Consider the following 22,899-nt stretch of genomic DNA (forward strand, 5'->3'; position numbering starts at 1 on the left):
TCGCGCCACTTGCTGCACACAGCTCGACTTGATGTAGAATCCTTCTTTACCACATATTTTAACGGCAAACAGAACGAAGGTCTATTATTTTCTGCTGCTGCCCTTGAAAGTGTTGCTGTTTAACGGAGCTGCAATCAAGTGGACTAACTTTTACCTTGTTTTTCTCATGAATAGCAGCATGTGCAGTGCAAAGTTTGCCCTATTTTTCTTTTCAAGTCATTGTATTTGACAATGTATTCTCTTCATAAGAGTTTTCATTGCAGCGCAGCATCGTCTCCTATTCAGAACCTCAGTATTGCAACTAAATATCGCCTACACCACCTCCAGAAGGTTTTTCCTTTTCATCTTTAATTTAAGGAAAGGAAGCCATTACCACTTAAATCGACACTACGTTTCATCTTGATGATCATCTTGTTCAACCACTCGAACTGGAAGCAACTGACAAATATTGAATCAGGCTGATCTAAATGTTTCACGTGGGAACACAATAATCTCTCCTTATAGGTGGTTTTGTTGCCATAGTTCCCAGTGATGACTAATTGTGTGTGTGTTTGTGTTGAGCAGCGCCCCCCATTGGCCGCAGCGAGTTGGACGAGCTGCAGGAGGAGGTGCAGAAGAGAGCGAGGGAGGAGGAGCAGCACCGCCGGCAGGAGAAGGAGAGGGAGGCGGCGCTTGGCTTCAACCCCCGACCCAGCAAGTACTTGGACCTGGACCAGCTGCAGATCCAGGGTACACACGCACACGCACACACACACACACACTAATAATGCTTTCAATATCTGTGAATTAACCATTGCATCATAGAACATATGGACTCAACTTTCTCTTGAAGAGTAAACATATATATATATATATATATAATTTATTTTTTAAATCAGTAAGTCAACAGAGATTCAGTCCATCATTGATCCAACTGTCAGGTGTGTGTTGTGTTGTTGTGGTTTTGTGTGTGTGGGGTAGTGTGGTGTGCAACAGGAATGTTCCTCATTGACCGAGTGAAAGGGCCCGACTTAGCTGGCACACAAAGGACTGAATGACCCACGCAGTATAAAGTGTGCATGTGTGTGAGAATATACAATACCACTACATGCACACTCTTCACTTTATACTTCTACAACTGTTTGTTGTTTTGTAGATTTTCCCAGTTGATTTTGAGCTGATTGTCAGTAATAATCTTCCCTTCAGTTACATTTCTGTCCAACACCAAACAGTCCCCCAACGTCTCTCTGCAAATAGAAAATGAATGAAGTCTTAACTGATGTTATGCTCTGCCGTTTATTAACCGTCTTCCTCTGATGTCAGTCTGAGGGCAGATTGTCAGAATTAATGGACTTCATGTGGGAATATTGTAATTTAAAAATTGCTACAAAGTAATACATTATAATCCTTTAGTGAAAAACTCCTATGACAGGTCTAAATTGAAAGCCTTACTCATCACCCAGCAGCACACTCACTGCGTGTGCTTCTGTGTGTGTGTTCATCCTGCAGGTAAAGGTGATAACTTTGAGAGATGTGTTTCGGAGGCGGAGCTTCTGCTGGACCAGTCGGTGCGTCTGGAGCAGGCGGGCGAGGTCACTGCTGTGCTGTCGGCTGTCAACGAAGTCGTCTGTAAGCTCCTCCCGATGCCCCCTTGTCTCACAGACGGACATGTTCAGCATCTCGCACCAAATAAACGCACTGCGAATGAGGTCACCACCCCCCGCCCACCAACCCTCTGCTTTGTTGCTAATGGCAACCAGAGGCAGCAGAGTGGCCTGCTGATGACTGCTTGGAATCAGCCAATGAGATTCCAGTGTGTTTGTTGTCACTGAGGATCACACACACACGCAGTCTCTGCTACACCACCTGTGCTTTCTCCTTTAGCCGCACACGCACTGCCCTGCTGTTGTTTCTGCAACACGACAAACAAAAACAACCAAAGCAGATGAAGACGTACAAAACTATGTTGAGACCGATTGCAAAGCAAATATTAGAAATCAAAGGCATCGAGACGAGAAGCAGTTTGGTTAATTTGACATTCTGAATATAATTTCTCCATTTCATCATTGTGAACCAAACCTGGGTTGTTTATCATTCCCATCATACACGCACTCATATTTTCATCATGTCTGATATTGATTTTTAAGATTTTTGCATGAAATCATCATAACAAGTTATTTTCTTCATCTTTATTTTGTTTCCTTATATATTCTTTCCTCTTTTTTTTTCTTCTGTTTTTTTTAATTTTCTGTACCCGGCTGCAGCCAAACTGCAGCTGGTGGCAGCTGAGGGCGGAGCTAGTAGTCACAGCCGGCTGCAGCGCTGCATGAGGAGAGCCCGCAGCCTGCAGCAACGCATGCAACTGCAGCAGCAGCAGCAGGACTCAGAGGCAGTCAGACTGCAACCGCAGCAACAACAGGAGGAGGGGCAGCAGCTGCAGGAACAGCCCAGGTACCACCTGTAGTCTGATCAGCCAATCAGGAGTAGCATTAGCACTCGGCCGCGGCGCATGTGTAAAATCCCAAAAAGTGAAATCTCTATTTTTGAACTATTTAATAATGACACTTTAGAGACTCACTCATCAGCTTTCCTTCCGGGACTGAGGTGAGATGATGGATTTCAACATCATCTCTGTGTGTATCTATCCGCCCTGGACTCCTTTGCACGGCCTCCTACTATAGTGCCGGTGACCAGGTACGGTTGGTGAGCACAGGTTAACATTAGAAGAAGAACGTATCGCTGAGACTCAGCGAGAGCAGCGGTACCACAGAGTTCTGGTTTTCATCTCTGCCCAAGACTTCGTGGAGCTGCAACATCTCACCGCACACCTCAGATTGTCACTTTGTGGATTTTAAGCCCGAGCAAAAGAAGCGCCGGCAATATGCAAAACCTTCCACTGGAAAATGACCAATAACAACAACTGAGCCACAGGAATAAAACATCAAAGACACGACTAAAGTAGTTTGATTTCATAGTTTATTTTTAAGTCTTAATTTTATTTTATTTTATTCACTAAACTGACTTGCTGGACCTGGAACTTGCTGGTCTTGATTCTTACTATAGGAATCAATGACATTGTTACTTCTGCTTCTTAATAGGAATACATGTAAAGCTCTATCTTGTCACATTAGCCGCAGCAGTGGAGATGTCATTATTAAGGAGCAGATACTATCATTAATATATTTCACACATTCACACATTACATTTCACCATGTCAACCGGCATCAGCTCCTGCTGACCAGTGACAGCTCTTTTCGTCTCCAGGTTGCATCTGTGTAGACACAATGTGAAGTCAGCTGTGGTGTATATACCCACTGAAACTACGCAGTCATGACAAAAGGCCCTTTTGTAAGATAGTTAAATTAGCAGTATTTAATGTTTTTTGTTCGTAATGAAGTCGACTGGGAGATGCGTGAGAGATTATCGACACGCCCCATGAAACGACTTCCGAAACACACAACGAGCCCAAGCTCTCCAACGACACCATCTGTTCCAAACATACTGCAGACACGGACACACACACACACACACACACACATACACTCTCTCTTCCTCACCGCCTCTCTCTCTCTCTCTCTCTCTCTCTGCAGTGAAAAGCTTTTCTCGCTCCAAATACTTTTGACAGAGAGACACGGCGACCAGTCAGCTGCCAGTCCGGACCAACAGGCCCCGCCTCTCTCTCCCTGCCTTGTTAAGCCCCTCCCTCCCAAAACAAACTCTGTGTCTGATGCCGCCACCAGCGCTGGGACCCCTGCAGGTTCACCCAGAGACGACAGCAGGACCGGAGGCCCCTGCTTTCTCTTTGGGAAGCCCCTCACCAACACCAGGTCCCTCCCTGCCCTGTGCGTGGATACCTGGGATCAGAGCCCCCTGGGAGACTTGGCTCCACCCCCTCCATCTGAGGAGGCGGAGCAATGTGTCCAGTGGACCAGAACGCACCCTGTCTCTATCCCAACACAGGCCCTGGCCCCACCCAGGCCATATCCTCAAACCCCTTCACCTGTTCATCTGATGATGGAGGAGGTGCCTAATTTCACCCTCCATCCACAGACCACCCCCCCTACCGCTAGCCCCAGGGTTGCCCCACTCTCATCCTCTTGCCCACTCAGGAACTGGTCCTGCTTGGATCCACGCGATGTTGTCGATTCTCCCGTTGACCCCCCAATCAGCTCAACCCCAGACCCCCCTTCCAATGCCCTCCCTCTGCCGGCTGTGAGCTGGCCTGATCCGCCCTGCTCCACGCCCCCCAGTCAGGACTACAAAGCAGCCCTGCCTGTGGAGCGCTGGGCGGAAAATGTCAACAGATACTACGGCTCCCAGAATGCAACAGGAGGAGGAGCGGGAGTGGCGGAGCCTGATGAGGAACTCTCGGAGCTGGACTCTCTGTACCAGGCCAGTTTGCTGGCTCCCAGCATGCAGCGGGGCAGCCGTGGAGTCAGTCCTCAACCAACCAGCAACAAACCAGGTAGTTACTGCAGAAAGAGGAGAAGATGTATATATAATATTTTATATATTATGGTTTAAAGTATCTCCAGTTATCTTGATGCTTTTAATTGATGCTGAGCTACCGTCGACAAAACCTCACACTGATAACAGCAGGGGGATGATTAGTCAGGATCACTGTCCCTTGAGACATGCAGCTCCAGAAAAGTAATCCAGTAGTTGTGTCGCACTGCTGCGACACAACCTTTACAGTTGGTACTGCAGCCACTGTTCATAATAACGTGTGTGTGTGTGTGTGTGTGTGTGTGTAGGTGTGAGGAGGATGCCGCCAGGATCTGGGCGGTCCAAAACACCAACGGCTGAGATCGAGAGATGCGCCTACAGAACACCCGTCACAACTCATAAGGTATTAATATGCATACTGGCAGCCAAAACATGTGAGCGCTCCCTGCTTCATACTTGTGTGTGTAAATAATTTGACATGTTTCACATGAAGCGATTTCACGACTTTCTATTGTTAATGTCATAACATGCCTCTCTGTGGTCTTGTTGCCAATTTGTGTTTTAAGTTTAATTACATTTTAGGTCTTGCCGGGGTACTTTTTAAACGTTTAATAGGTATTATTAAAGATCAAAGGGATACATATATGCCACCCAGATACAAAACACACACTTAACCCTTGTGTTGCCTTAGGGTCATTTTGACCCAAATCAATATTACACCCTCCCCCCGCCTTAGGATTAATTTGACCCCATTCAATGTTTAATGTCGGTGTTCTTTCGGTTGTCAACAAACAAACATAAAGTGCCTCACACTTAAACTTGGAAAACAATATTAATTCTAATAATTTTCTGGAGGTTTTAATTGCTGGCGTCAAATTGAACCCAAAGGGTAAAATATGTTAGTAAATATAAAGGTAACAGGAGGGTGAAACATTGAATCGGGTCAAAATGACCCAAAGGCGGGGGGAGGGTGTAATATTGATTCGGGTCAAAATGACCCTAAGGCGACAGGAGGGTTAAGAAAGCGTTTCCCAGACCTCGGCACTGATCTGTGCTGCAGGCTCCAGACATGAGTTTCTATAATAGACTGTAAATCTGAAGTGGACAGACGCCACCTATTGGTTAGTGGACTGTGGTTTGAATTCATTTTTTGGGGCTGTTGCTAACTTGTTTTTGATTTTTTTTGCAACTAGAAGTGACTTGAGAGGGTGGAGCCAAGTCCAACCGATAACACTGAATAAGACATTTTTAAAGCAAACCTAAAGGACACAAATTAAAAACTAACTCTGAAAGGTTGATACCCAGACCGTACAACGATACCCTGCTTTGTGGTCGGTTTAAATTAAAAAAAATAACATCGTGCTGTATTGAAGAAAACTTGAAACTAGCAATTGAGACGATAAACTCATGTATGCAATGTTTACTGAGGAGAAAAAAAATCAAGTGAGAAGTAGAGTAACTTTCTCATTGACTTCTATACAATCGGACTTCTTTATGCAACCAGAGGAGACCAATGATCTCCCTGCTGCCCTCTTCCTCTGTGCAGTTGCCGTCGGGCGAAGACGAGAGCTACAGCGCAGCAAACCTGCGACGCGTTGCTCGCAGCCTAAGTGGAACCGCCATCGGGCCGCGTCCCCAAAACCTCAGCCCCTCTGACAGCTGTGTAAGTTACACACACACACACACACACACACACACACACACACACACTCACACACACAGTCGACTGGTTTTCATTTAACATCCTGCTGTCTTGTTTACGATGTAACGATGCCGGGGTTCACTTTCTGAGCCGCAAGACACTTTAATTAAAAAGGGCCACCTGTAGACATTTGTTCAGAGCAATACTTTATTACTTATGAAGTTATTTAAGGAAATGCCTCAATATATTATTAGGTCTTCACAGAGATGTTCCATAAAGTTTTACCATGGATTTCAACATTTTGGCAACTAATGTTTGTTTGTTTTATTAGATGATAATATTTCTATCAGTGTCATTATTCAGTCGAAAGCTTTCAGACATTTTTTAACCATCAACTTTGCTTTTTTTTAAATTGTAATTTGTAGTGTGGATGAGAATTGCTTTACGATAAGGTGGTTCTGTGTCATTTTAAAAGGCCTTTTTCTTAACTGAGGAACATCTAAAACGTACCTTTTTTTTTAAGGGTAAACGATACAAATGGTGACTATCAAAGTGCCTGTCCACTGCTGGAGTGCTGCACATGTTTTATACACGTCTCTTCTCTCTGTGAAACCCCGTGAACATGTCCACCTCCGGACCGCCGCTGCTCCTGTTGTGGCAAAAATGAAGAGCAGAGAAACAATGATTTGATGTCGCAATCCAGCGGGACTGTATTAATGAGCACAAGGCAACAAGTGAACATGTCCGTCTTTCTAGAATATTGCGCATATATTTGTAGTGTAAATGTAACCCTCCCATCAGACCTTTTAACCAATGACATCAATTATTTGAAGAGCCGGGCACATGATTTACTCCGGTTGGATCAAGGTGACAGTGACCCAACCGCACCAGATAACCAGGGATCGTAGTCCGCATTCAGGAAACATCTGTTCGATAACCGAGTATCATAGCAAGGTGCATCATTATTAATGCTGGCTAACTAAGGAGTTCAACCAAGGTTATATGATTTCCCCCAACACTCCTCTGCACAACCTCTTTCCTCTCCGAGTATCTCCTCTCAGTTGCCGCTGGCGTTCGGCCATCTTGTACTCGGCCCTCGGGGATGGCCTCGGGCCAGCGCATTACAGATTGATCACTGATTTAACTCTTCCATGAAGCTTTCAACCTCGCCTCTCGCCGCGAAGCCGATCCCGAGCGACTGAGAACCGGGTGAAGTCCGACCTGCAGTCAGGGAGCCTCATCAATGATTCAACCGCTCGGCATGAAGAAGAATCGGCTGTGCTCAGGAAAAGCATCACTCTGACTGTTTCTCTCGCTTGGACAGAATTAAAGCTCTCGCTTGTCTCCATTTACTGCTGACGCCACACAAATTGGCCCGTCGGTCCATCAAGTCCTCATTAAGATACTTGATACATCATATTAACCAACTCTATCATATTTAATGTCGAGTCCACGAGCCCGCCATAAAATGTACTTAATCTCAGAGGTATGTGGGGGGTTTTCCACACAAGATTTCAAAGAGCGGGACAAGAACCAAAAGAATGTTTCATTCAAACTTTGGAGCTCCAGTTTTTTATAAAAAGTATAATATAAATACAACAGTATATTTAGAATATAATTTTTCTGAACTGACCCCACAGCTTTGAGTTCTGAGCCAAAACAAAATGGCCGCATTAGTAAAAATATCTCCTCCTCAACCTTATTTTTCCATTTCCAAATATATAAACTTGCATCTTAGAGATACAAGGATTTTTGTCTGGGTTTTATTTTGTTTAATTTTTCACAGTTTTCCCTCCATCGTGTTAATTTGTATTATTCCCCCTTCTCTTTTTTTCTGTTTCTCCAACACCTTCATTCCCCACCATCTTTATTTTTTGTACTTCTTTTTTCACTTTTCATTCTATGTATTTCTTTTTCTTTTCTCTCCCGTGTTCTTATGTTTTATCCTTCTCCTTCTTTTTCTTGCCTCATTTCCTTCCTCCTTTTTCCCGTGTTTTTACTCCTGCTCCGTCTTTCTCCATCACATCTCCTCTTTATTATTCTTTTCCCTCTCTTTATTCTACCTCTTTTATCATCTTGTTCCTCCTCTTCACCCTGAAGGAGACCCTGTCCAGGCCCCCCCTCAGACACTCTTCCTCATCCTCCTCCCTCCCCCGTTGCCCAAGCACCTCCTCCGTGCACGTCCCCCCCTCCTCCTCCTCCACCTCCTTCACTACAGACCAATCCCACCTCCTCCAACCCCAACACCACGGCCCCCCTGCTCCTGCACCTCCTCCACAGCACCCTCCCTTGCCGACATCACGGCCCCCGAACTCGGGCCTCTCCTCCTGGGGACACTCAGGTAACATACTGGCCCTTCACCTCCACTCTCCACCAGCACCACCAGAACCACAACAACCACCAAATATCAGTGATGCCCAAGCATTAAAACATCACTTCACTTAATTCTTTATTCTTTTTTTATTTATGTTATAATATCATCACCTCTGTATTGTATTCAGGGAATTTTGGCATTTTAGCACCCAAAGGTCAAATAAATAAATTGTTCCGGAGAACTTTATTCCTGGATTTGGAAGAACATTTTTGTTGGGAAGATAAAGTTAAATCTTTTCTTAAGATAGCGAGAAACTTCAAGTCATTTCTCAGCATGCCTGGAAATAACAAATTAATCTGCTACAATTTAAAATATGGTTCCGTAACACTTATTTAGAGTTTATTGAGCCGTTGGATGTCCTTGAAAGTAAAGCTTAATTTAAATAGAATCTTTTTTCTTTCAATTATTCTGGCTGCAGCACCAAGTTTAACGAGTTCAGGACATGTGACTGTTTAAGTGTTTGTTTCCAAAACCGATTTTCTACATTGTGTTCTAATCTCCTCCTCCTCCTCCTCAGCAGCTGGACCGAGCGTCCAGCAGCCGTTTCTGGTTGTGTCTGACCGGCACCCGGCTCTCTCAGGTCAAAGCCTCCACGGCGTCCCGTTGAGTTACGGCACTTTGCCCCGGGCTCCTCGGCGAGCGCCTCCTCCTCCCTCCTCCTCCTCCACCGCCTCCCTCCCTCGACCCAGAGCGGGCTCCGCTCCTGCCCCCCCGCTGCCAGCTCCACAGAGTCTCTGCGCCACCCTCTGCCACCCTCGCCGTTCTGCCAACGCCACCACTAACGGTCACTACCGGCAACCGTCGCTGCCCATTAATGTCAACGGGTCCAACCGCTACGCTCCACACCCCCTCAGGGGCCCCGGGGTGGCCCCCGGCCAGCCACTCCGCCGGGACATGCCCCCTGAGACCGACTGGCGTCGCGATGCCGACTCCTCCTGGGACCCCCGCGCCGCCCACCAGCCTCTCCATAGAAGCGTCTCCCAACAGCCTCCCCGGCCCCGCAGGGACCCCCAGCTCTGCTCGCTCTGCCAGCAGCTTCCTGCCGAGCCGTCACGCCCCTACTGTCAGTCCTGCGGCACCTACGTGGCTCGGTTCCGCCCGGTCAGCTGATCCAGCTGGAGGCTCGAGTCCAGGCTTGTTCCAAATGTCTTGGTATTTTTTTTTTTATTCTTTAAAATGTGCCAATGTTTCTTTAAATCCAACGCTGCCCATAATCTGGTCATCCATCTCATGGTGGATATCTCTCCCTGGAATAGAACTCTTGGGTCTCTGCAGCATCACCTGGACGAACAAACCAATCGTCTTGCAGGAATCTGCCACATTAATAATGCATGAAGAGTAATTGGTCTTCATCTGCTGATTGATAATATACATGAACGGCATGTTTTATTTAATTCTAAGAGAAAAAAAACATGAGCGCAATTTGAGTTTTATCGTTGAAAAGATAATGGTTTAATTTATCTAAAACTATTTAGATAATTAATTAACCACTTTTAAGTTATTTTCCCAGTAAAAATACCAAAACAACTCATTCCAGGTTCTCACATGTGAGAGTTTGCTGCTTTTATTTGGGTCTTGCGTGACAAAACATTTTTTTATTTGTCCAACAGCCAGAACCACCTTTTTTATTTAGTAATGTACTACTTTTAATACTTAACTTAAAATGTAGTGATTAGAATCTGCACAACACACTTAGTCATCAGCTGTGGATCACATTTCAGTTTCTATTAAATGTGCCAAAACATTTATTTTGAAAGGTCACAGGCATGTTACAGATGTGGCGTTTTTGTTGTTGTTTTTTTAAACCGATTACATTCATCACAATTGGTGATGCATAATCCCCAACGTTCACTTTGATGAAGCAACTTGTCGTCTGAGCTTCAACTGACTCTTTCAATATTGATCGAGTTATTTCCCAAATTAATCGTTTAATTTGTTACGTCTCTAAAATGTTAGAAAACCAGCAGACACACATCCGTGAAGCTGGAACGAGAGAATCATTTGACATGTTTTCTGTTTTATATGAATGACCTAAAACATTTATGAAGGGATTATCAAATTGCCGCCGCTTTATTTCTCCGATTGACGTCTTGAAGTTGTCGATATTCAACCGATCAATTCAGCTTTCCGAGAGAATAACCGTCTGAGGTGTTTCAGATGAAGATCGACGTGTCTGTTGTCGTGAGATCCTGATCTCTAACACAGCTGAACGGACGTCTGGTTTTTAAAGGAAGAACATGGGAGGAAGTCAGGAAAAGCTGCTTCTTTCCTGCCGCTTGTGTCTCAGAATATAAATCTACTCTACTTATTACTCTATTTATTTTTGTAGGCTTGTGAGACTGCGTTGTGCATAGATGAAACTATTCTACCTGGATATACTCTACTACTATAGTCTAATTTTCTAAAGGTAGCTAGTCGCCTTGTTTGGGATGTGGAGCCTTCTTATACCGTACACAAGGCTGTTGGTGATTAATAACTAAAGCTTTTATTTTGACAGCTAATATTTAGCATGATGTTTTATTATAGCCTATTATAGATGCAGTTCTTTCCTAGCGCAGCCTCTCTACTGCAGTTAACTCTTCATCGCTCGTTAGTGCACTTCAGAAGTGTTGGCGGTAGATTCACGCGCTTGTTGCCGGTGTGTGTTGACATCCTCCCGTTGTTAAGGGAGACGCTCTGCGTTGCGTTTCGGGTCTTGTTTTTGTACTCCGGTGACTTTGGATCGGTTTGATAGATTAATGAAGGAATACCTTTACACAATATGCCATTTTAATAACAACCGCAGAGCGAATATGTCCGACTGCCGAGGAAATACACCAAACTGGAGTTAAACATTCATTTAAAAAGACGTTTGGTAATTATCATTTCAAATTCACATGAAGATCCAAGGAGCTAAATATATTAATTGATTAGTAAGTCCTGATTTATTGATTGTTTGACTGACAGGATGTCTAGTTTACAAAGTAAGACCTTTAATTAGAGTTCAGACCAGTCCTGAGTTCATCATCATAGTCATGAAGTTATTTTTTTGCTTTGCCAGATTTTATTTTGTTGATTTTGTCGGTATATTTTTTTATGCTTATTTTTCTACATTGTAGACTGTAAGAGAGATGATACGATGATTAAAATGTTTAAAGGAAATGTTCTGCGTCTTTGAGATTTTATTTTATTTCAGGGGGAAATCATCGTCTGTCGACGCTGCCGAGCCACCAACACATCCAACACCTGAAATATTAATAATGATTAGACAATATTACCGGTATCTGTCAATAGTTGGATCATTAATTTACAGTTCACTTAACTCCTCCCCCTGGAAGGCAATTTCCCCAAATGCAGCTTAGCAGCAGGTGCCTCATTGTCGACATTTTTTTTATTATGAAGTCATAATAAAGCTTATTAAATAGTCTTCTTTAAGCATGAAGTAAAAATAAATAAAAAGCCATGCTACTGACAGCCATTGTATAAAAAGGACTTTGTTACGTCATACTACACATAACATGTTTTATCACATCGTTCTTGACATAATATAACACTTATGACAGAACTTTGACAGACTATCGCCATACACTACCATGACTTTTACTCTTTTTCTGACGATATACCTGTGCTATGACTTTTATATCACATTTTTACCAAATAATAAAAGCTTTTTTAAACTTATTATCAGAGACGGAGCCGGGATAAGCTTAAGTTAAATGCATCTCAAAGCATAGACATTTAGTCTTTCTGTATCAGATAATAGATCAACTTCTGTAGATAAAATATTTTTATTAAGTTACACAGAATGTTCCACCATGTGACGTTTCTAAAACACACTCATGACTTTGTTCACACCAACAAACGGCTCAGCTGTTCCTTTATATAAATATAGATATATCATATACTGCTCTGTACGTTCTCCTTACTATATTGGTACTTTACAAACATTACACATTCAGGTGACTTTAGATACAAACATGTCTTTATGTATAACTTTTTTTTTTTATCCCGTAAAAGACACAGGCGATGTGATGACTCTTACAGACATGTTTAACTTCTCTCCTCGGAGAGAAAACTGTCGGCAGAAGCTGATCCGTGGTCAGATTAGTGTCTGAAGATGAAGATGAATCTGGACTTCAGGTCAAAGTGACACTCAGTTGAGTGTGACAGCAAGCAGACGCCAACCAGATGAATCAAACACGTGTGCACTGAAAGCAGGGGGAACACTTAGCCTGGCATTCCCTAAAGTTCCAAAATATAACTACCAGCAAATCTGAGGATGTTATATGAGGGTTTTTTATCTTGTTTTGTGCAACACAACCAGAAACTGAACCTTTTGTCGGTCTTGTTTTGTGGGTGTTTTGACCCACTTTGTAGTCAAATAATTAACATTTTTTTGTAGTTTTGTGCTGGATTGATTTCTTGTTTGTCCTCATTTAACAAACACAATCTAACATTTTAATCAGTGCACTTCAGAGGTGCTGGTGTGTTTTCTAATGTTGGACACACCAAGGCTAACTGGTTTATAGGCTACCTGCTTTTAGCCTTGATGCTAAGCTAAGCAAAGCAACACGTGCTTCAGTTTGAGGCTTCGATTGAAGTCACTGGCAATTGGAGCGAGTTGGAAGACACCAAGTTCAGAGATACAACTACCCGCAAATCTGAGGATGTTATGAGGTTTTTTTTATCTCGTTCTGTGCAACACAATCAGAAACTGAACCTTTTGTCTGTCTTGTTTTGTTGTTGTTTTGACCCACTTTGTAGTCAAATAATTCACTTTTTTTGTTGTAGTTTTGAGCTAGTCATTTCTTGTTTGTTTTCATTTAGCAAACACAATCTAACATTTTAATCAGTGCACTTCAGAGGTGCTGGTGCGTTTTCTAACATTAGACACAGCCAGGCTAACTGGTTTAATTGTGTCTTTGAATTTCTTTCAGACCTTTTCTAGTTTGCCAAGTTTAGAAGTTTGGCTACGAAGATGTTATCCTGCAGATTGATCATAACGTGGTGGTTTAAAGGTCGAGGGTGCTTTGGATTAAACCTCCACGAACTGGAATATGCATGAATATGTTTTGACTCCCAGAGTCTGTGACGAGTGTCTCTCCTGCAGCCGTCAGTCGGTCCGGTGCAGCAGCAGCACGGTGAACACGTTGTCCTCCGACTCCGTCCATACCGCTCCGTTCAGTTCCAGCCTCACCTCCTCCCCCTCCCTGAGCGGCAGGAGGCCCACGTCGGTGACCGGCCCGGCAACCGTGACCTCGCGGCGGTGTAGAGACACCGGAGCTCCGCCCGGCCCCCTCCTCAGGACCACGTGGGTGGGGCCGGGCCTCAGGTCCAAGGTGAGGACGAACAGGTAGACCCCGTTCTGCGGAGCCGCGAAGGTGCCGGCGTCGGAGTAAAACTGACCCCGGTTCAGCGACGCTTCGAACGCGATGACGCTGTTCGAGACGCTCAGAGGGGATCCGGCCACGAGCAGCAGGGACTCTCCTGATAGGCTGGGCGGGGCGGGAGCAACACCTGGAGAGGACAGGAGGGTCAAGAGGTCAGGAGGTCTCTTGAGGACAAGCAGAAACTACTGGGATCAAATGCAAGAACACTCCAGTAGGTTCTTTATTAAAAAGTTTAATTGCGTGGTTGTTTTTACTCTTTAGTAGTTTTTTTAGGACATACTTTGACTTTTTAATGCAACTTTTATTACATTTTCATGGCACGCTCTATTATTTTTTTGACATTTCACGAAACTTACGACTACTATGATTTATTTTATAGCTTTTTTTAACAACATACAACTTTTTACGACATTTATATGGCACACAACACTTTTTTAAGACAGCGTGACACTTTTTGTGAATTAAGATGTGAAATTGTTACGACATACTTTACAATCACACACAAAAAAAGATGTGAAAAAAAGTTACTTTATTTTCACCGCAAAACACAAAAACATCGAGTCTCCTCTCACCTGATGTCTCCCTCCTGCTCCGATGGTGTCCTCCTCCTCCTCCTCTTCCCTCTGATCCTCCTCTCTTCTTCTCTTTCTTTCCGTCTTTGTTCTTCACCAGCTGCCACAGCTTGTCGAGCTCCAGCGTGGCGTCGGATCCCGCCAGCACGTCGGCGTTGCTGAAGACGTTCTTGAACAACCTCAGATGCTCCTCCAGGCCCCTCTTCAGCCTCATCACCTCCACCTGCAGCCTGGCCTCCAGGTCACCGGGCGGAGCCGCCTCCCTCTCGCTTGAAGTGTTGCCGGATCTCTCCTCTAGCCGGAGCACCTTCAGCCTCAGTTCCTCCACCGTTTTCTCCAGGTTCCACAGATCGCTGCCGTCTCCTCCGTGCTCCGGACGCCTCCCCTCGGGGTGGAGGAGCAGCTGGCGCTCGCGGGCCGGAACTCCATCGCTGCTCCTCCTCATGTTTACGGGGAGCCGGTCGTCAGAGAGAAGATGGGTCGAGGAGGAGGAGGAGGAGGAGGAGGAGGAGGAGGAGGAGGGCTGGTCAGCAGATGGTTTCTCCGCTTTACCTCCTGGGCCGCAGAAGGAGAAAGAAAAGAGGCATTGTATTAAAGGTCTGGAGTTTTAAGATGCTGCATCGAATCATCCCTTTTTAATCTACATCTCCTCTGTTTTATCTAATAAAGGCAAAACATTCCTTAAATACTGCAAATGTTACTTGTATTTTGTGTACATCAGTATTTCCATTTGATGTAACTTTATACATACTACATCTCAGAGGGATCCTTCCTGTACACATAGTGGGAACACGACATGAACCAAATGTTTTCATTCACAACGTGTCACACCTTCGTTCAGGATGAGACGTTTAGCTTAAAATAAATATATGTGAAGAAGATGTTGCCCAGCTCCATTGGGTTTATCACATGGGCTACCAGTGGCAACATCTTGAGTCATATTTGATACGTTTTTTTATTATAAGACAAAAGATGACAACACATCATAAAGTCAGTGTGAGAGTGTGTGTATGTGTATGTGTGTGTGTGTGTATGTGTGCATGTGTGCATCTGTTGCATCTGGATACTGTGACAGTTTGAGCAGTTAAATCAAGCTTTAAATCAAACACATGTGAAAGTAGATGGGACACAATATGAAAATAAACAACCTGCTGCCTGTGAGTTTAGGAATGAAATACAGAATCTGAATATGTGTGTCTCAGTGAAGGAGTCGATACACTGAACATTCACTTAATCTGTAGCCTCAGATTCTATTTCTCCAGTATTGAGTTGTAGTTCCTCCCAGCCGCCACGAAGTGCTGCTAGAAACCTGGATTTGACTTACAATGTTCTGACTATTTTCACACTATACTCCCATAAGGTACATTCAAATATAGTTGTGAAGAGACCAAATAAACGTATTTATTTATTTAGTTTATTTATATTTGTCTTATGTGTATATATTTGTATCACTCTGTGTTGTTTGCCATCCGTTATGTTGAGTGTAGTTGTGTTTGTGTAAGTTCTTTAAAGATAGAAATGCCTTGAATTTTAGCAAAAACACTTTCCAACCTTGAGATTCACCTGGTGAAATAAAGGTTAAGATAAATAAGGGAAGATGGTAAAGAAGTAAATAGCATTCACTTCAAAATATACATAAACAAATTGCATATTATGCAGAATGGCCTATTTCAGGATAATATTTACACAATATTATTAGATTAAAAAAGATATATACATTCATGTGTTCATCACTGTCATAATGCAGCTGATAAAGGTAGACCTCATTTAAAATATTGTATATAGTGCTGGGTAGCTTTATAAATAACACTACACCTATTTGATAACTTGAGTTACAAAGTACAAGGACCTCTAAATTGTACTTTAACTAACATTAAACTCTTTGTATGTGTTACAGCTGAAGTACCAGCAGCTTCCTCCGGGTGGCTCCTACCTGGCTCGTTTCCCAGCATTGAGCTGATGCTCAGGCCGTGTCCTCTCTGCTGCTCCTGCAGGAGCCTCAGCTGCTCCTTCAGAGCTGGGATGGAGTGGGAATCCTGATCCTGGACGGGCCACTCCAAGAACTCCAGCACCTCCTCCCCCAGCAGCAGCTCCAGCACGTCGCTGTGTCGTATGGCGTCCGTCAGCAGAGACCTGAAGGAGGCGGACAGGTGGTGCATCTCCCCCAAAAGCTTCCGGTCCGCCTCCTTCAGGACGGAGACCTCTGCCACGGCGACCTTCACCGAGCTGCTCAGCCGGTCCAGGCTGTGATCCAGAGTCGTGGTCCTGTTGCGCTCCGAGGCCACAGACTCCTTCACCTGCAGGACGGAGGGGAGGGCCGAGAGCGTGAGGTTTCCTTTTAATTAGTGTTATTGTTGTATTATTGTTTTTGGTCTTTACCAACTTGTGAGGGAAATGTCTCTGAACATTTAAGTTATGAAAACAAGGCTGTACTCTATTCTGCCTGTAGGGGGATCTCCACTTTTAGGGGCCTTTGCTCCTTTACTATAAACAATGAAACTCAATATAAAGCTACTTTTATAGTCATTTACTTTCGTAGAAAACTACCAAACTATGTTTATTTTCCATACCTGCTGGAGGCCATGTTGGAGCGCCTCCACCGCCGGCTCCCAGTAGCCGGCTTCGCTCCACTGGCCCCCCACCCCGTCGCTCTCCTCGTCCAGGGCTAATCTGTTGTCATTGGCCAGCTCCGTCACATTAGCCACGCCCCTCTCCAGTCGAGCAACAGCGGCCCTCAGGCCCTTGCAGTCGCAGTCCGTGCTGGAGTTTTGCTTGTAGAAGGCTTCGTACAAATAGTCCACGTCCACGTCCATCTCACGCAGCCGCTCGCCCTGCCGGCTGAGGTTCCCCGTCAGCTCGCCCACCTGCCACAGCACCGCCACTCTCGCCGCCTCCACCTCCAGCCCCGTCTCCATGAACTGGACCTGACCGTTCCGGGCCGTCTGGTTGATGTGCTTCTCCAGCTCCTTCAGGTCTCGCCTCAGCAGCTGGACGTCCCCCGACGTCCCCTCCATGTCCTCCATCAGGCCGTCCACCTGCACCAGGAATTTATTCATGCATCTAATTCGGCTTTTAAACCTTTTTTCTCATTTCTTCAGTAGCTTGTCGTCTGTTTGGTTGATTTCATGTATCATATGATGTATTATATCATAAAAGCAAAAAGTACAGGCACAAAAACAAGATACGTATGAGTCATGACACCTCTATCGAGAGATAAATAACTTGTTTTAATGACGCTTAATGTTGACTTCAGTCACTCTGAGTCTGTGAGTCCAAACACACGTTCTGCTGTGGATATTATAGTCCTGATGGCTGACAGTGACTGAACAGAATTATGGGTAACACAGATCCCGAGGGAATACATGTGTTTTGGTTTGACCCACCTTCACTGTGTTGTTGACCACCATGTTGTCCAGGCGCTCGATGGCCTCCCAGAGCGCCGAGGTGTGTGAGGGCTGCAGCGGCGGGCTGGGGGTAAGCAGGGAGGGAGGAGGGGGATGATCAGTGGTCTGATCCTCCAGCGGACCCTCAGTGGTCTGATCCTCAGTGGTCTGATCCTCAGTGGTCTGATCCTGGTCCAGCTTCAGTTCAGTTAGTGTAGTATTTATGGTCTGCAGGCTGAGCTGGGATCAGAGACAGAAGTTACACGGCTATGACGGTGTTTAATCATTCTTATCAAATACAGATATTAAAAGAAACCTGCTGATAACACCTCCGTGAGCATTACAAATGCTTTCAATAAAACTTTAATAATTTACTTCGAGGTTCCCTTGTCTGCTAACCAGAGAAAGATAAGACCTCTTAAATATTTAATGTGGTTTTATTTTCTGGAAGATTGGATGAAGTAAGATTGAATTAATTGCTTAAAAAAATGTATAATGAAATACAAAATGGAAACATTTATAGACTAGAGGATGCTCCATAGAGAGCACCGACCTGCAGCATCTTCTGGTGGCGTTTCAGCTTCACGTCGATGTCCGTCTTGAAGCTGGTGAGGTTGTAGTGCAGCATTGCATGCTGGGAGTGCAGCCTGTTCTCCATGTCTGTCCGCTGTCGCTCCACCTGCCTCTGGACCTCCCTGACATGCTGGAACGCCTCGTCCAGTTTGGCATCCAGGCGCTCCTCCGCCTCCTCGTCCAGTTGGGGGCTGGCCGGGGGCCCGGCCTGCATCTCCGCCTCCAGCTGGCCGCTCTTCAGCTCGGCCACGTCGCGGACCAGCTCCCCTACCTGCCGGCTCAGGTGCTCCAGTGAGCGGGTGAAGCCCAGCAGGACCGGCTGCAGCTGGGACATTAGCAGGGTCATCATGTCGGGGACGGAGACGGCGGGAGGGGGTTCTGAGTGTGGGAGGGCGTCGGCATCTAAAAAAGAAATTACAAATTACAGAGAATGTTTTTATTCGAGGCTGCTCACCAAAAACCATCCACTTATCATCAATAACTATATACCTCTCACTAAAAACCATCCACTGATCATCAATAACTAACTCTCAACAAAAAATGACCCGCTGCCCACATCCCCAGCTCCAAAATAATGTCATTATTTTACTCTAAAAATGACTTTTTTTAGTTATCATATTTATAAATAAATATATATTATGATCAAACTAAAATATAGAATCACAGCAATGCCAAATGTTCTATATTTTAATATTTAGAGGAATCAATAGTACCACCAGAATCGTACATACAGTCATGGCATGTTATGTTATCGTTTAATCTCTTGATGTCCGCACTGAAAAGTACATCATCATTTTTTGGAGGATTCGTCCGCTGGAAAAATATATACCAGACTTTACCATTTTTAGAAAAGCTACAAAAAAGAAGAATAAAAGCTTTTTATGCACCCACCCACACTCACAAAAACACAAATGTAATCAAGAGAGAACACACACACACAGTCTGGTTATTCATGGCTCTCTGGGGACGGGTATAGTTGGTTGGCTTCGCTCTAAAGTGGAACCAGTGGAACCTTTTTTCCAAATTGGAATATAAACACAGCGAAAGCATTCACGCGGAAAAAACCTCGCTCCAGCGGGGAAACAAAAAAACCTAAAAGTGTCTCGGAGGCCTCCGAAAACACTGACGGTGTCACACAGAAAGACCGGCGGAGAGAGATTGAGTCCAAAATGACACCAGCCCAGTTTCCATCAGAGGAGGGGAGATAAGATGAGTTTCCATCCGGTTTGTTCCTGTTGGTTCAGTAGAAGCCAGAACACACACTGACCGCGGGACGCCGCCGGTCCTCCAGCTGGACTTCGTTCACCGGAGGCCTGAGAGGCCTCGGAGGGGGGGGGGGGGGGGGGTTGAGTGTTGTTGTTGTTTCTGGTGGAAACAAACCCAACTGTGCTTACGTTTCCTGCTACTTATCTGCCTCCTGATGATATTTGAATCATTAATCTCCTCTCAGTGGACGAGCCCCGAGATTCCTATCACATCCACTGTTTCTGGCTAACTGGCATGAAATCCTTTTAAGCTTTCTGATATTATTATTCAGGAATCCCTGTTTTTACAACCACCAGCAGACAATAACTGTGAATACAAAGTTATGTCACGTTATGTTTTCATTTTGTCTCATTAGACGTGATTATGGGATAAATACAATAAAGAAAAAATACTCAATTATTGTTCTTGAGTATATATATATATTAAATACTTGAACTTAACTTGAGTATTTTCATATTTTACGTGATACTTTTACGAACTGCATTTAACTGATGATGGGTAGAGAGCCAACGTTTTCTTAGTTTTCTTTGCTTAAAAAAGATCCTAAAACAGCCTCCAACCAGCTTCACCCAAAAAAGGCAGATGCCTTTCACAAGGATGCCTTTTTCGCGTCATAACGTGACCCACCACAGTAACACATCTTCTGTTAAGGCCCTGACACTGGTGCCAATCTATTACCCCTAAAAAAAGAAGAAGTCAGACCAGCAGACTCCACGTGTAACTTCTGCTGACAGAGTCACGTCCAACCAGTCAAAGCAGATGGCCGCCCACCCAGAGCCACGTTTCTACCCTTTAAAGGGGAGCTTTGCTCATGCCACTGTCGCTCATTGGCGAATGTTGGGTCTCAATATGTATATATATATAGAGCATGGTCTAGACATACTATATATATATATATATATTAGGGCTGTCAATCGATTAAAAAAATTAACTAATTAATCGCACATTGTGAAATTGCGATTAATTACAAACTTTTAATCGCGATTAATCGCGATTAATCGCAATTGAAAGTTTGTTCCTTCTTTTTAAAGACAAAACTGCTTCTCTGACTGACAGGCTGCTATAGAGCCTCACATGTGTGGTGGGAGGTCCTTGTGATTTACTGAGTGATCATTGGTTGTTTTTTTCGCAAAATGTTGACAGACAAACAGATTGACCAATCACGGTGAAGGTTTCGTGTGACGAGTTCTTTCCGCGCGTCACCCGACACGTCGCCCTCCGTTCCTCTGTGTATCAGAGGGGGAGACGGAAGGAAGGAGGAGCAGGAGGAAACCCGACTGATTCATCCACGAGTTAAACTGATTTCTGCTCCTTATTTTTGCGGAGAAATAATTGTTTTAAAAACGGAAACAGTGTCAAACCGTACTGCCGCGGTTTGACACTCAGAGGAGTGTAACAACTTCAACGAACACCGGAAGCAAGTCGAAGTGTCCTTGAGCAAGGCACTGAACCCCCAGTTGCTTCCCGGGCGCATCACTGCAGCCCACTGCTCCTTAATAACTAAGGATGGGTTAAATGCAGAGAACTAATTTCCCCTTGTGGATTAATAAAGTATATAAAAATAAAATAAAAATTGCGTTAAAATGTTTTAGTGCGTTAAGGCGGCCAAATTAATCGCATAGATTAACGCGTTAACGCTGACAGCCCTAATATATATATATATATATGAAAAGTGTCTTCCAATAATTTCTGTAATGATTTGACTGAACACACTTACACCGTGTTGTTTCCCTGAAGACGTTTAAGTATTGGGTATATTTAAGTCCTGAGACATCTCCTTCAGTCGAGGAATGTGAAAACACCTGTTGTATATATATAGATATTGATATAGTCCATGAAATCAGAATGGTCAAACATGTCATGGGACAAAATAAAAGCAATGTTTAACGAACACAGCTAACGCTAACGTCGGAGCATGTTCTTTTTCAAATTAAGAATTTTTAAAGTGAGGATATCTATCTGTTTCCAGTCTTCACTTCTTCAAAGGGCCGTTTGACTTGGTTCAGTTTAGGGTAAAGGGGGTGGTGTGTGTGTGTGGGGGGGGGGGGGGGGGGGGAGAGGAATGCATCATGGCAATGAAGGGGTCCCCACAGGAATAGAAATACAAACGTGAGTGTGTGTTTGCCTTGGGTCACTGCTGTCGCTGTCCTCTGGAGACACAGTCCAGACACAACCACCTTAAACACACACACACACACACACACACATACATAAACAGACGCTTTTTAACACAACCTGTTTTCATTACAACTGACCCATCTCAACCACATGCTGCAGTGTTCTGAGAGGTCAAAGGTCACAGTACAGTGAGGCCACGCTGCGACAGGAAGTCTCAGGTCGACGTGGCGGGGTGGGGGCTGCGGGGCCGCGGGGGCCTTTGGAGGTTGAAATCCAACACACCCCGGTCAGCTGGCAGTGTTCCTAGCTAATGATTGTGTGATTTACGGACCCGGAGACGAGTCGACTTCCTGTCCGCACAAAACAACTGTGGTTCTGTTTTCTTCTTCTGACGTTTTGTTGTAAATGTCACAATTAAAAAGGTAAGGCGATACTTTAATGAGACGTGTGGGGAAACGAGACAACACAGCCGCTAACAGCCGGACGAGAACACTTGAAGACAATGGAAACCTCTGTTTTTATCACCTGGTCAGTTCGCCCATAATGTTTAAAATAGATTTATGCTTTTATGACAATTTGTTGAAAGATCTGCGGCTCATTATCTTGCAGCTAAACCTCAATAGAATCATAATGTTTTTTAGGCCAGAATCAAAGTACTCCAGTGATAGTTGTCTGTACATCCGTGGGTGCGTCGTAAACAGGAGCTGCTCACACGGAATTCGGCATACTTAATATACTTAATATTACAACACACACACATTCAAGTATAAGAGTATCCTCCAATAAACATACATGCAGGGTTTTTTGAACAGTCTTGCCGGGAAGGAAATACATCAATCTAAAAAAGTGATGACGGATTTGAAGGGACTGATGGAGCTGCAGAATGTTCCTTTAAGGATGATGTAATGCTGGACGGTGGGAGGTCAAAGGTCAGAGAGAACTGAGCACTGTGGGAACCTGAGAGCGAGGCCGATCCCCAAACAAGCTCCATACAGGACAGAGGAAGTGGCGTGTGTGTGTATGTGTGTGTGTGTGTGTGTGTGTGATGTAATGCACATGCTGGTCTGGTGACACAGGAAGTGTAATACAGTGTCATCTTAAAGTCCACGAACACACAAGACAGAAGAAAGAAAGGATTTCCTGTGGAGGAAGTGTGTGCATGTGTGTGTGTGTGTGT

At 44.5% G+C, this 22,899-nt stretch overlaps 2 protein-coding genes across 9 annotated transcripts in view; one reads left to right on the forward strand and one right to left on the reverse strand.

Annotated features, from left to right (window-relative positions):
• Positions 1–11,582, forward strand: part of usp54a (ubiquitin specific peptidase 54a) — a 42,842-nt gene extending 31,260 nt beyond the window's left edge. For 5 of the 8 annotated variants that reach the window (XM_056434862.1, XM_056434861.1, XM_056434865.1 and 2 more), the window contains 8 exons: positions 565–729; positions 1,489–1,608; positions 2,244–2,430; positions 3,570–4,444; positions 4,734–4,828; positions 5,972–6,088; positions 8,168–8,408; positions 8,959–11,582. In XM_056434862.1, coding sequence (XP_056290837.1) covers positions 565–729; positions 1,489–1,608; positions 2,244–2,430; positions 3,570–4,444; positions 4,734–4,828; positions 5,972–6,088; positions 8,168–8,408; positions 8,959–9,551 — 2,393 coding nt within the window. In that variant the 3' untranslated portion in view covers positions 9,552–11,582. The remainder of the gene's footprint in view (positions 1–564; positions 730–1,488; positions 1,609–2,243; positions 2,431–3,569; positions 4,445–4,733; positions 4,829–5,971; positions 6,089–8,167; positions 8,409–8,958) is intronic. The other 3 variants (XM_056434863.1, XM_056434867.1, XM_056434868.1) reach the window with 3 other exon arrangements.
• A 607-nt stretch (positions 11,583–12,189) lies between these two features.
• mmrn2a (multimerin 2a) overlaps positions 12,190–22,899 on the reverse strand; it is a 28,681-nt gene continuing 17,971 nt past the window's right edge. Inside the window, exons 6-11 of the mRNA XM_056434870.1 lie at positions 18,319–18,740; positions 17,766–18,005; positions 16,953–17,417; positions 16,316–16,679; positions 14,383–14,937; positions 12,190–13,937 (exon numbers count right to left, since the gene is read on the reverse strand). Coding sequence (XP_056290845.1) covers positions 13,534–13,937; positions 14,383–14,937; positions 16,316–16,679; positions 16,953–17,417; positions 17,766–18,005; positions 18,319–18,740 — 2,450 coding nt within the window. The 3' untranslated portion in view covers positions 12,190–13,533. The remainder of the gene's footprint in view (positions 13,938–14,382; positions 14,938–16,315; positions 16,680–16,952; positions 17,418–17,765; positions 18,006–18,318; positions 18,741–22,899) is intronic.

Source organism: Pseudoliparis swirei, chromosome 17 (genome assembly GCF_029220125.1).
Source record: "Pseudoliparis swirei isolate HS2019 ecotype Mariana Trench chromosome 17, NWPU_hadal_v1, whole genome shotgun sequence".
In the NCBI taxonomy this organism is placed as follows: domain Eukaryota; kingdom Metazoa; phylum Chordata; class Actinopteri; order Perciformes; family Liparidae; genus Pseudoliparis; species Pseudoliparis swirei.